Source organism: Schistocerca gregaria, chromosome 5, assembly GCF_023897955.1.
Source record: "Schistocerca gregaria isolate iqSchGreg1 chromosome 5, iqSchGreg1.2, whole genome shotgun sequence".
Lineage (NCBI taxonomy): Eukaryota > Metazoa > Arthropoda > Insecta > Orthoptera > Acrididae > Schistocerca > Schistocerca gregaria.
This window is the reverse complement of record NC_064924.1, coordinates 398,812,965-398,828,095: the sequence shown is the minus strand read 5'-3', so window position 1 is coordinate 398,828,095 and position 15,131 is coordinate 398,812,965. Positions and strand designations below refer to the sequence as shown.

The following is a 15,131-nucleotide window of genomic DNA, read 5'->3' as shown; positions in this document are numbered from 1 at the left end:
GGCCGATGCACCACTTGCGACGGGTCAGGCTCTTATCGCGCAGTTTCCTTTCCCTGAAAGAAAATCCACCTACCTCGTTTCTTAGGTAGTTGCTGCACTCGCCTCTCCTGATAGCAGCTACTGGAAAAATTGCAGAAAAGCAGTGTTGAAGAAACTGCAATTTAATAGCCGCTCACCGGAGGCCGCGATACATGTTTGCTGAAATACAATCTATGAGCAATCTTCCTAAATAAATTGAGTTATTGGAATGGTAGTAATTGTTTACTCAAACGAGAACGCGAAGTTGGTAATTCTATTTAAGCTCTTTATTGTCTTTAAGCCTGATCATCAGCCCGCTAATCTACGTTTGAAGAAAGTTCAGTTCACAATTCTATCCACACTCAAACCCCGCCAGAATTAGCTTTCAAAGTTACGGAATTTACTTAACTGCAACACAGACGATTTTCTAACATACACGTTTGCAGTCGATGTTCAATAATAGTTCGTTTTTTAACGTTAATGCTCGCCATAAGCACTTAGTAAAAGTTTACGAAGTACCGCCACGCTTTTAATTATTAAAGTTACTCGCGTCTTTCGCGGAACGAAAAGTCACAACTCGCTCAAACTCACACTACGCGTTACTGGACTCTTCCAGTCTCAAATCGCACAGTACCGAACCGATGAAGCCGTTTTATGACTTCATTTTACACATTATTCGCGAGGACACATCAAGCATGTCTCTTCTCGATCACAGTTCCTTCGCGACCCCCCATCCACTCGCGACTCACTCTCCTAGTCTGCTAACCGTCCTCGCATCTCATTGGCTCACACATCACACAGCCAATCAGAATTAACTCCTTGGGTGCGCCTCGCGCCAAAATCTAGCACGCACCAGTCATGACTTCTGAATCATTTACGTCATGATTTCTTGTTACACAAAATTTACTGTATAATTTAACAAACCGAAAGGAAAACTAGACTTTACTTTATTTCCAGAAATTATTTAAATACTCGCGAACGTTCTGGCTGCTTGTACAATACCATACACTCTTGGACATCCGACATTCACTAAGATGGGGAACCACTGGCGACTCTGTTCCCACGGTTACATCGTCTGAACACTTGCGAGTTCCAACCTAGATTTTATACACTTGCAAAGAATGGCGAATGTCCCTCTTTCATTCACTCAGGCACACTCATTCACTCTCACCTACTCATATAAAATAACTGTTCACAAAAATTCAAAACATTTATGGTTTTAACAAAGTTATAGGTGAATTTCTAAAAGTAAAATTCTCAAAATAAATACAAAAGCACGGAAGGTGATTTTGTTTCATAGTTGGATGGTCACTGAAGGTGATCTATACATAATGGTATTTATTTAGACTCGAAAATTGTAGAAATTTGCGTTTTCTGTAAGATTTTTCTAATTTCCAAAATATGCAGGTTTCAAAGCTCAAATTTGGATGACTTATTTTTATTCATAACAGAAACTAGTATATTAACTTTTAATTTCCTCAGGTTCCTCAGTTAGAAGTTATTAAAGATGAAAGTTCCACGTTATACACTCGGCTAGTTAGCGCACAGGTCTTACATTCTCACGGTACAGACATGCCATATGGTCGTGACGTCAGACGAACGGACACCGGTAATCTGCCCGCTACAGCACATATGCTAATCTGATGGCTACTTTACAGTCTGTCTACATTTCACAGTAAATATTTGATAGAAAACTGTGCGCTCGCACTAGTTGCGACGCCACAGGCAGCAGAGGATAAAGTAGGTAAAAAGACGAGGGCTGCTAGAAATCCTTGGGTAACAGAAGAAATATTGAATTTAATTGATGAAAGGAGAAAATATAAAAATGCAGTAAATGAAGCAGGCAAAAAGGAATACAAACGTCTCAAAAATGAGATCGACAGGAAGTGCAAAATGGCTAAACAGGGATGGCTAGAGGACAAATGTAAGGATGTAGAAGCTTATCTCACTAGGGGTAAGATAGATACTGCCTACAGGAAAATTAAAGAGACCTTTGGAGAGAAGAGAACCACGTGTATGAATATCAAGAGCTCAGATGGCAACCCAGTTCTAAGCAAAGAAGGGAAGGCAGAAAGATGGCAGGAGTATATAGAAAGTTTATACAAGGGTGATGTACTTGAGGACAATATTATGGAAGAGGATGTAGATGAAGACGAAATGGGTGATGCGATACTGCGTGAAGAGTTTGACAGAGCACTGAAAGACCTGAGTCGAAACAAGGCCCCCGGAGTAGACAACATTCCATTAGAACTACTGACGGCCTTGGGAGAGCCAGTCCTGACAAAACTCTACCAGCTGGTGAGCAAGATGTATGAGACAGGCGAAATACCCTCAGACTTCAAGAAGAATATAATAATTCCAATCCCAAAGAAAGCAGGTGCTGACAGATGTGAAAATTACCGAACTATCAGTTTAATAAGTCACAGCTGCAAAATACTAACGCGAATTCTTTACAGACGAATGGAAAAACTGGTAGATGCAGACCTCGGGGAGGATCAGTTTGGATTCCGTCGAAGTGTTGGAACACGTGAGGCAATACTGACCTTACGAGTTATCTTAGAAGCTAGATTAAGAAAAGGCAAACCTACGTTCCTAGCATTTGTAGACTTAGAGAAAGCTTTTGACAATGTTGACTGGAATACTCTTTTTCAAATTCTAAAGGTGGCAGGGGTAAAATACAGGGAGCGAAAGGCTATTTACAATTTGTACAGAAACCAGATGGCAGTCATAAGAGTCGAGGGGCATGAAAGGAAAGCAGTGGTTGGGAAAGGAGTGAGACAGGGTTGTAGCCTCTCCCCGCTGTTATTCAATCTGTATATTGAGCAAGCAGTAAAGGAAACAAAACAAAAATTTGGAGTAGGTATTAAAATTCATGGAGACGAAGTAAAAACTTTGAGGTTCGCCGATGACATTGTAATTCTGTCAGAGACGGCAAAGGACTTGGAAGAGCAGTTGAACGGAATGGACAGTGTCTTGAAAGGAGGATATAAGATGAACATCAACAAAAGCAAAACGAGGATAATGGAATGTAGTCCAATTAAATCGGGTGACGCTGAGGGAATTAGATTAGGAAATGAGACACTTAAAGTAGTAAAGGAGTTTTGCTATTTAGGAAGTAAAATAACTGATGATGGTCGAAGTAGAGAGGATATAAAATGTAGACTGGCAATGGCAAGGAAAGCGTTTCTGTAGAAGAGAAATTTGTTAACATCGAATATAGATTTAAGTGTCAGGAAGTCATTTCTGAAAATATTTGTTTGGAGTGTAGCCATGTATGGAAGTGAAACATGGACGATAACTAGTTTGGACAAGAAGAGAATAGAAGCTTTCGAAATGTGGTGCTACAGAAGAATACTGAAGATAAGGTGGATAGATCACGTAACTAATGAGGAGGTATTGAATAGGATTGGGGAGAAGAGAAATTTGTGGCACAACTTGACTAGAAGAAGGGATCGGTTGGTAGGACATGTTTTGAGGCATCAAGGGATCACAAATTTAGCATTGGAGGGCAGTGTGGAGGGTAAAAATCGTAGAGGGAGACCGAGAGATGAGTACGCTAAGCAGATTCAGAAGGATGTAGGTTGCAGTAGGTACTGGAAGATGAAGAAGCTTGCACAGGATAGAGTAGCATGGAGAGCTGCATCAAACCAGTTTCAGGACTGAAGACCACAACAACAACAATCCCTGGGTTGTATTGTCGTTGTTGTCAGGTACTCTTATACACTACTGGCCATTAAAATTGCTGCACCGCGAAGATGGCGTGCTACAGACGCCAAATTTAACCAACAGGAAGAAGATGCTGTGATATGCAAATGATTAGCTTTTCAGAGCATTCACACAAGGTTGGCGCCGGTGGCGACACCTACAAAGTGCTGACATGAGGAAAGTTTCCAACCAATTTGTCATACACAAACAGCAGTTAACCGGCGTTGCCTGGCCAAACGTTATTGTGATGCCTCGTGTAAGGAGGAGGTATCCGTACCATCACGTTTCCGACTTTGATACAGGTCGGATTGTAGCCTATCGCGATTGCAGTTTTTCGTATCGCGACATTGCTTCCTGCGTTGGTCGAGATCCAATGACTGTTAACAGAATATGGAATCGGTGGGTTCAGGAGGGTAATACGGAACGCCGTGCTGGTTCCCAACGGCATCGTATCATTAGCAGTCGAGATGACAGGCATCTTATCCCCATGGCTGTAACGGATTGTGCAGCTACGTATCGATTCCTGAGTCAACAGATGGGGACGTTTGCAAGACAACAACCATCTGCACGAACAGTTCGACGATGTTTGCAGCAGCATGGACTATCAGCTCGGAGACCATGGCTGCGGTTACCCTTGACACTGCATCACAGACAGGAGCGCCTGTGATGGTGTACTTAACGACGAACCTGGGTGCACGAATGGCAAAACGCCATTTTTTTCAGATGAATCCAGGTTCTGTTTACAGCATCCGTGTTTGACGACATCTCGGTGAACGAACATTGGATGCGTTTATTCGTCATCGCCATACTGGCGGATCACCCGGCGTGATGGTATGGGTGACATTGGTTACACGTCTCGGTCACATCTTGTTCGCATTGACGGCAATTTGAACAGTGGACGTTACATTCCAGATGTGTTACGCCCCCTGGCTCTACCCTTCATTTGATCCCTACGAAACCCAACATTTCAGCAGGATAATGCAGATCCTATACGTGCCTTTCTGGATACAGAAAATGTTCGACTGCTGCCCTGGGTAACACATCCTCCACGTCTCTCACCACTTGAAAACGTCTGGTCAATGGTGGCCGAGCAACTGGCTCGTCACAATACGTCAATCACTACTTTTCATGAACTGTGGTATCGTGTTGAAGCTGCATGGGCGGCTGTACCTGTACACGCCATCCAAGCTCTGTTAGACTCAATGACCAGGCATATCAAGGCCGTTTTTACGGCCACAGGTGGTTGTTCTGCGTACTGATTTCTCAGGATGTATGCACCCAAACTGCATGAAAATGTAATCACATGTCAGTTCTAGTATAATAAATTTGGTCAATGAATACCCGTTTATCATCTGCATTTCTTCTTGGTGTAGCAATTTAAATAGCCAGTAGTGTAAAACTCTTTCTGGACTTCAAACGTGGCGGTGTTGGCGAGAGACCAAACAGTGGATGAGCATCAGAGATCAAAGCTCTACGTTCTTCTTCTTGGACAGCTGCTTCACGCCTGATGTCATCCTGAGCTATCGCTGCTAGTACATTTGACACTTTAGTTGTTGTCAACTATCCAGTAATTATTGGGTATATCTCATTCAGAGCGGTGTACACCTACCTATCACGGCAGGAATTACGCATAACAGGTGCTGCATATTCGCCCGCAGAACGGACAGTGCCTACCCAGAAGCGGCTGGTTATGTGCCCCGCTTAGATCCTCTCAATTTCCGTGTGATATTATTACCTGTGAATATCTTCATTTTGGTGTTACGGCAACGCGTTTTAAAGGTTAAGGTGTGGTCTAAGGTCACCCTAAAGTATTTTTGGGAAAAGGAATGTTCGAGTTGAGTGCCCTTTCATGAAATATTTAGTTGTTGGTTGAACCGTCTCCTTTCCCAATGGAAAGCACGGACTTGCATTTTGATAGGATTCGGCCTTAAGTTACTATTTTTGTAGAACAGTCGTAGTTCTTCCAGTGGTACAGACAGGTAATTTTCAACATATCGGAAGTCCTTTCCCTGGGTGGTCTAACAACACCACCACTTGCAAAGTAGGTTAGAAATCAGATTAATAATGTTGCTCACGCAGCATGTTTTCGCTTTAGCGGGCAACAACAAAGTTATTGACTGTGGATGGTATCGTCAGAAAGGAAATAATGAAGTCACTGAAAAAAGTCATTAATTTTGTTACTTATCTTGAATGGGTTCCCATGTAGATTTCGTCGAAGTTGTTATAGCTCATCTTGTTGGTTCTAGGGTGATTCCACTTTGACTGCTAGAAGGACCAAATCTGTATTTTAGCAATATTTGGAGACCTAACAAATGCGTTTTTCAGGAAATTCTTAATAATCAAACAATCCCAGATCAGAACAATGGTATGGTAGAAATAATTTTTGACTTGGTGTTCACGATCCACATTTTTATTAAACTTCTTGTAAATTTACATATACTTCTTCTTAATTGTCACACCATCAAGAAAACAGTTTTGTATCAATCTTCATATATTTAATTTCCACTTTAACCAAACACAAGACTTGACTGTTCTTTTATAAAGCGAAATAACAACTTACCTTCTGCAAAGTGAAACAAAGACTGCTCTGTGCGCATTCGCGCCAAAACGGTTACAAGTAAGTCAAAGATTATGACAGTCTCGCAGAAATTAATACACACGAGAACCATATCACTATAATATATCGATACATCGGAGTACCTATACATTAATAAAACGAAATGTGAATATTGTCACAAAAATATGTCTGTTACTTCGCAGAAAAGTAGTACGATATCACTGGTATCGAGAACTGGGGTTGGAGTGCCGTAATGGTTACGTAAATAAAGAACCATTACAGTGGCCAACGCGAGATCATCCGCATATAGAAAACTTTTGACGTGTCATGGAAATAATTGTTTATTTGTATACAGGGTGATTCAGAAATGCATGTAAATATTTTAAGGGTGTATTTGTGAGGTAAATATAAGACAAAAATGTTCTATAAATGTTTTTCCATAAACGTTTAATTCCAAAGTTATCGTTAAAATACGAAAGTCATGTCCGTATCAAAACGACGTCAGTGCAAGCAGCAGGATGCCATATTCTGGTACGTAATGCACATACGTATCTCCCAACAGTTGATTCGAAACTGCATGAATAGTGTTTGTTTGTGTTTGCAATTGCTGTTTACTCCTACTGTACAGAAGATGGCGCCGATGTTGTTGGTAACGGAAACGTACTTCCTGTCGTTCATTCATCGTCGGAAGGCTACAGGTTTCGTGCACATGATGTACTCAAACAGTGAGTATGCTGATATGCACCTTGTGTATGGTGCAGCAGATGGAAACGCACTTGCAGCAAGACGAAGGTACAGTGAGCTGTTTCCAAGACGACGGTTACCAAGTCATCAGACGCTTGTATCTGTGGACAGACGTATGCGGGAGTATGGCATTCGTCCTGGGCCACATTCAGGTCGACCACTTGAGCATGCAGTGAACGTCGAGGAACATGTTTTGGACCTGGTAGACCAAGATCCAGCCATCAGTACGAGACAAATTAGTGCAGCTGTACGACTTCCACAATCTACTGTATGGCGGCTGCTTCGGAGACAACAGTTGCATCCATTTCACCTGCACAAAGTGCACGAATTGACACCTGCAGACTATCCTCGCCGTCAGCAATTCTGCCAGTGGTTACAAGAGCGTCATTTGAATGATCCAATGTTCATTCGGCGGATATTATTCACAGATGAGGCCATGTTTACTCGTGCGGGTGTAATCAATTCGCATAATATGCACCAGTGGGCTGTCGAGAATCCTGGCGCGAGAATTGTGCGTGGATATCAACATCAATTCTCCATAAACATTTGGTGTGGTATTGTGGGGAATGACTTACTCGGACCTCATGTTCTACCTCCAAGGCTGACTGGGCACGCTTACCGCGAATTTTTGGAGGGGGAATTGCCTGGATTGTTACAGGATGTCCCTCTTGCAACACGAGCCACCTTGTGGTTTATGCACGATGGTGCTCCTGCCCATTACAGCCGCAACGTAAGGGCGTACCTCAATGATGCGTATCCACATCGATGGATAGGTCGCGGAGGACCAATTGCTTGGCCAGCCAGATCACCTGACCTGAACCCTTTAGACTTTTATTTATGGGGCCGACTAAAGACATTGGTGTATTCTTCTGCAGTACCGAACAGAGAAGTGCTACAACAAAGAATTGAAGGTGGTTGTGAAATTATTCGTGGAGAGTTGAACGGACTGTGTAATGTGCAGAGATCATTGCGGCGACGAGCACGGGTCTGTCTGCATGTTCAGGGACAGCATTTTGAACATGCACTGCATTAAGATTTGTGCAAATACAGTACAGTACAGTCTGTAAATTCTTCACGTATTTTCCTTAGTTATTTTGCATTGATTTAGTTCAATGAACAGGAACTAAAGTAATACAGTATTCGCGAGGAATTGTTTCAGTTTGTTACGTCACGTTTATTTACCAGTTTGCGTTTTTAGTCCAAATGCACTGTAATTAAACTGTGAACTCTGGGAAGTAAATACTTTACGTTGTATTGAATGTATTATCATGTTTTGTTCATAACTCTGTAATAAGCCAAGTATAGCAAAAATTGTATAGAACATTTTTGTCTTATATTTACCTCACAAATACACCCTTAAAATATTTACATGCATTTTTGAATCACCCTGTATATGTTAAAGAGTATAGGGCGAGTACACTGCCTGAGGTAGCCTGCAGTGGTTAAATTACTGAGTCAGACAAAGAGATGGTTACATGTAGAGGGCACACATAAGGTGTCCAGCGTTGTTCGCAAGAGATGCCGTCACTTACATTATTCGTGCACTTCTTGTTGACAACAGTGCAGCGATTGTGTTTGCTGTGTGTTAGCCCGTAGGCATTTTTTGAAGCAAGTACGTTTCCGCCACATCGACCTTGGCAAACTGCGTTTTGCTGCTGAGGCTGAAGGCGTGTGGTGTTGCAGACGTGGTGGTCGGCTCGTACATGGAGGGCCGCGCTCGGGTGTTCCTGGCGAGGCCTACCATCTCGCTGGTGGCCTCCGTAACGGGGCCAGAGTCGCTGAGGCTGGCTGACCGCCGCACAAACATCACCGCCTGCCTCACGTACACCAGCCACAGGTTCCAGGACGATGTCGGTAAGTTCAGATGTTTTCCTAATTTTTTTCGTTTTTGCTTACATACGAGGTGTGCAGAAAAAGTAATGAAACTGAAAACACTGTAAGCGATCTGGCAACACTGTGCTGCTCTAAGACTTCTCGTGTAGACTGGTGTCCAGATGCTCAGCCTAAATTTCAGCTCCGTATATCCATTACTTGATTTTTGAGAGCGCCATCAATGAAGTTGTGTTTTATTGTGTATTACAAAAATGGAACAGTGGAATTTAGAGCAGCGATATACCATCAAGTTTGTATTAAGATTAGGTAATCCGCTAGCGTGACGTTTTAAAAGTAGAAACAGGCCTGTGGGGAACATTCTTCATCAAGAGTACAAGCTTTTCGCCGGCACAAATCATTTTTGGAAGGCCAAAGATACGTTGAAGATGAGCCTCGCTCGGAGACCTTCTACTTCAAAAACCGACGTGTGCGTACTCTTGTCAGATTAGACCGACAGTTTGCAATAAGGATTATGGGTGACCTGTTAAACTCTTACACTGCATATCAAGCTTTGGCAAGAGACTTGGCCAAGCGAAAGGTTTGTACCAAAATGGTGCTGGAAAACACTACAACTGAGCAGCAAGACAGTCGAAGAAACGTGTGCGTTTTTCTGTTTGAGAGAATTGCCAATGAACACAAATGGTTCATTTGTGTGACCACATATATTTGAGTACGATCCTGAGACAAAACGGTAAAGTGAGGCATAGTACACTGAGACATCTCCTCGACCGAAAAAAGCTCGAATGACCAAACGAAAGATGAAGACAATGCTGATTTGCTTATTTGATAGTAAGGGTATCGTACATAAAGAATTTGTTCTTCCTGGACAGACTGTCAACCAAGTGTTTTACAAAGATGTCTTTAAAAGGCTCAGGAAAAGGATGAATCTATTGAGACCGGACATTGCAGACAAGTGGATGCTTAAGAACGCCGTGTGTCACACGGCCATTTCTATAAGGGAATTTTTGACCTCAAACAACATTCCTGTTGTTCCATAGCCCCCTTACTTACCTGACCTGACTACTTGTGAATTTTTTCTTGTCACGAAATTGAAAAATTGTTTTAAAGATGTCATTTTGGGACTCTGGAGGACATTCAAAAGAATGTGACTGACGTGTTAACGGCCTTATCTGTTGAAGGTTTTCAGCGCTGCTATCAAGACTGGGAACAACGATTCCGCCAGTGTGTAGCTGCCGACGAAAACTAATTGAGTGAGACAATTTTGTCTGAAAAAAAACTTTGGTAAATAAAAATTCAGTTTCATTTCTTTTCTCACGAAACCCGTGCTACCGTGTACCTCGACAACCAAGTGCTAAACTTACCTGAAAGGCGTCCAAAGGCAAATACTTGTTGCCCTCTGTGAAAATGAGGATAAATTACAGGTCTTGTCGAATAGTAAAAGTAGTCTATTAATCAAGAGACTGTATGACGCGGGAAAGGGAGCCAATAGAAGATTACTACTGTGCGTAAAATAATGCATCCTGGGAGGGTCAGCCAAATAAAAGATCCCTGTTATCTGTAAACTCTACGATCCTGGGAAAGGTAGCCGAATAACACTGTGCTGTTGATTCTGGGAACTCACTAAACGATTTGCAACTTTTCTGCAATATTGTCATGCGTAACAATTACTTTCTCTGATTTCATAACGTTCTTTAAATACTTTTAAATTTTTTAATTTCCCATTTGATTAACTGAGCCATGTAAGATCTGCATCTGATGAGGCATCTTCAAAAAGAAAATGCAACTGGTAACTACTTAATTCCTTAAACCAAAGAATCAGAGTATCGCACCCAATTCTACAAATAATTTTTTGTCTTATTCTTCTACAAATATATTAAGGATGGAGAGTGTAATGTAAGAATGGTTATTTTTTTAAACTTTCGGTCTGAATTATTTATTGATCAAGAAAGTCAGATGCAGACAAGAGATATACAATGAAGGCACATAGATTAACATATTAAAACTTACGTTAAATTAAATTTATTAGAGCCTCAAACTAAGTAGTGATTGGTGTTATGTGGGATAACAAAACGATTGGTGAATCAGGATAGCAATCTTGTAATCATAGAATCATTCATACCTCAAGAACAAGAAATAAAAATTGTTTACCACCACCAATAACTACTACAATACCTACTGTGTATCCAGCAGAGAAATTTAGTCATTGTCTTTAGCTAGCTACGGCACATCTCAAGAAACTAGTGGTCTCTCTTCATCGTAATCGCCTTCATAAAGCCAAGAGGAAGTGTTCCACTGAATTAATGTGATGTAGCGTCCGTGTGACTAATTGTTTTTTCTGTGTGATTTGTTTAGTTACCCACGAATGGCACGTACGTACTAACACATTAGAACAGATTAACTACACTTCACACACCTACGCTTTACGGTACACGAGCGGTTCTAGGCGCTACAGTCTGGAACCGCAAGACCGCTACGGTCGCAGGTTCGAACTGCCTCGGGCATGGATGTGTGTGATGTCCTTTCGTTAGTTAGGTTTAAGTAGTTCTGAGTTCTAGGGGACTGATGACCTCAGAAGTTAAGTCCCATAGCGCTCAGAATCATTTTTTTTATGGCGCAAGAAAGGAAAGAAAAACAATGTAGGTGATATCACGACGTGTAATGCGATATCATTACAGCTATTGTGTGACAAATGATGGAATATTAGAGTTTACTTAATGTTAAGAACTTCAATTTCTTCTCCAGGAATTTCGTTTCATGATTGTGATGAACTGCGCAAATAGTTACTAACCGTTACCCTGAGTTGTGACTTGGAAGCAATTTTAAGTCTACGAACTACAGGTCATTTTGGTATAAATTTTACTCCTCCGAAGTTTCGAAAAACTATACTTCACACTGTGTACCCCAAATATTACCAGCGTAGACTGAAGACCGTATTGTAGACAGTATCAGTTGAACTATGGACGTACATACAAGAAGCGCGGCAGTTAAAATGTCAGGAACTGGTAAGCTGCCTGTGTGATTTGATCCGCTGACATACTGTCCTTACGTCTTCCTGGCGGCACGCAAGCTGTGGCATTTTGTGAGTCATGCAATGCTCGCCTGATGAGTGCTGAACCAGTGCACAGTAGTCAGTTTTGAGCCTGGCAGTAGTCTGTACGTAGCCACCGTCCCCCCTGCGGATGCCAAGAGACGCTGTGACGCAGGTCGTGACGTCCGCTGTGACGTACACCGCTCTGCCGCTGCCGCGACCCTACACCGCCCCACATTCGGTCGCTGCATGGTGGCCGAGCATTTTTGTTTTTCCAACTAGCTCGCGCGTTAAATAACTCTGTTTAGGATACGCGTCTGCTCATCCTTTTCGTTTCTGTTGAGCGTTTTCTGGATGGGAGCAGAGAAAGTATTCCGTCTGTAGAACTTAATTTTTGTTTGTACTTGTTCTCTTATTATGTAAATCACGTCTAGGGGTTGATATATTTTCAGAAAATCGTCTATTATTTTCCATTCATTGTGTCTACGATAGGCTAGGTATTCAGATTCCGGTCCACTCGCATGAGAGTGGCGCTAGTAGTGCAACTATGAGGGTGAAAATCACGTTTGTTTTAAATACACGCTGTAGCGGTCGTCACCGTTACTTACCTTTGAGACTGGACGTGATGCTTTTATCAATGAGTCTGAACAAGGATGTGTAACAGGTCTACGAGAAGCTGGATGTTCCTTTTGTGATATTGCAGAATGACTAGGCAGGAATGTAGCCACAGTACATGATTGCTGCCAGAGATGGTGACGAGAATTTACGGTCGCAAGAGGACCGGGCTCCAGAAGGCAACGTGGCACAACCGAGAGGAAAGACCATAGTGTTCGGAGTATGGGTCTGGCGCATCGCACTGCATCTGTAGTAGTTACTCGATCTGCAGTTGTCACCACAGTGACGTATCGGTTACTTCAAAGACAGCACCGATGATGATGATGATGTTTGGTTTGTGGGACGCTCAACTGCGCGGTTATCAGCGCCCATACAAGTTTCCAACCTTTGCTCAGCCCAATATCGCCATCTTCATAAATGATGATGAATTGACGAGGACAACACAAACACCCAGTTAACTCGAGGCAGGTGAAAATCCTTGATCCTGACGTGAATCGAACCCAGGACAGCTCCTAGCCAGACGCCTTTGTAGCGCGCATTCCACTGATCCCCAAACCACAGCTATTTCCGAGAGCTCATTGGAGGGCAGTGTGTAGATCTGTTAAGTTTTCTGTTGAAAGCTGACTCTGCCTCGGTGTCAATGTTGGCTGTGTGTCAGTTAGGGGGAGGCCAGTTGCCGGCCTGCAACCAACCTGTCTGCGTGCTCATGGATTGGACCAACACCTCGAGCTATGGCCTTGGATGCGATTTCATTTGAGAGCAGGAGCACCCTCGTGGCTATTCCATGTACCCTGACCACAAATTTGTACGTCAGTCTGGTGATTCGATCTGCTGTGCTGCCATTCATGAACAGCATTCAAGTGGGTGTTTTACAACTGGATAGCGCCCACCAACAGACGGCTGTTGGAATCCAACATGCCACACTGACTATTGGTATGTTGCATTGGCCTGTTCGATAGCTAGATCTGCCTCCAAGCAAGCACATATGGGACGTCGTCGGATGACAACTCCAGCATCATCCACAACCAGCATTAATCGCTCCTATATTGACCAACCAAGTGCAACAGATTTAGAGCTCCATCCCAAAAACTGACATTTGGCATCTGTACAACACAATGGTTGCAAGTCTGCGTGCTTGCATTCAATATTCTGGCGGTTACACCGGTTGATAATGTACCAGCATTTCACATTTGCAATGGCTTATCTCGTGCTTACATTTACCTATGATGTTGCAAAGTTAACTACTTAAATATTTTACCTAGATAATTGTATTCCCGAAATTTTATTACTCTACACAAATTGTTTCTTTGGTGTTGTGATTTTTTCCAGTTAGAATAGTAATGAATTTCTAATTTGTATTTCAATCTTCTTCGCTTCATAGTTTCCTCTACTTTGATTTAGCAAATGTGATAGTTCCCTCGTATTTATCTTGAATGACTTTTTGTAGTATTTTGTAATTAAGTCCGCAATGGTAAGACATGGAGGTCGTATTCGGTAGGGTGGTGGTTAAAAGGCCCGTTCGCTTGCACAGATTTAGGTTTCTTTTGGCTTTCATAAGTCGAGTAACTCCTTGTCACCGATTTTCCCCTCTCTCCCCCCCCCCCCTCCCCCCACTCCTTTCCAGGCTTGTGCTCCGTCATTGATTATCTTCGACGCGACATCGATTCCTAATCTTCCTATCTTCAGCTTAATAACATACGTAAAATCAGTTCTTATACAGCTTCTTAAATGACTGCTGAAATAAACACAGTTAGAAATACAACAAAATGTAAAAATGTAAATTACTACTTGTGGCTGTGATCTTCACTCCTAAGACTGATTTGATGCAGCTCTCCATGCTAGTCCAACCTGTGCAAGCGTCTTCATTTCTGCATAGCTTGCTGCATCCTATATCCGTTTGACCTTGCTTATTTCAGTCAAGCCCTGGCCTCCGTCTACAATTTTTGTTCTTACAATGAAATGAATACCCCTAGCTGCATACAGACGCTGATGTATGTCCACGGGGACAGTTGAAAATGTATGCCCCGATCGGGACTCGAACCCGGGATCTCCTGCTTACATGGCAGACGCTCTATCCTTCTGAGACACAGAGGAGAGTGCGACTGCAGTGACTTATCTCTGGCACGCCTCCTGTGAGACCCACATTCCCAACTTATTGTCCTGCACTGCATTCATAGTGCCCCTGCCCATTATACTCATTACTCGTGGCTTTTTGCCGATTCCCGTAACAGTACGGGTAGTGTTTGTGCATCCGCACAGAAGAAGATGGTCAAATGGCAGGTGAGCCTTAACTATATGGTATTTGTTGTTTCGGACATGTCCGAAAGAACAGATAACTTTATCAATTTCGATTCACTCAGTATCTCTCATTAGTTATTTGTCCTACCAATCTAATCCTCATCATTCTTCTATAACACCATATTTCAAAATCTTCTATCCTCTTTGTGCTCATCTCTGCCCGCTGCGTTCAAATGGTTCAAATGGCTCTGAGCACTATGGGACTCAACTGCTGTGGTCATAAGTCCCCTAGAACTTAGAACTACTTAAACCTAACTAACCTAAGGACATCACACACATCCATGCCCGAGGCAGGATTCGAACCTGCGACCGTAGCAGTCGCACGGTTCCGGA

At 42.6% G+C, this 15,131-nt stretch overlaps 1 protein-coding gene across 1 annotated transcript in view; it reads left to right on the top strand.

Moving 5' to 3' along the window:
• LOC126272606 (integrin alpha-PS4-like) overlaps window positions 1–15,131 on the top strand; it is a 493,607-nt gene that overhangs the window by 215,112 nt on the left and 263,364 nt on the right. Inside the window, exon 12 of the mRNA XM_049975549.1 lies at window positions 8,708–8,878. Within this exon, the coding sequence (XP_049831506.1) occupies window positions 8,708–8,878 (171 nt within the window). The remainder of the gene's footprint in view (window positions 1–8,707; window positions 8,879–15,131) is intronic.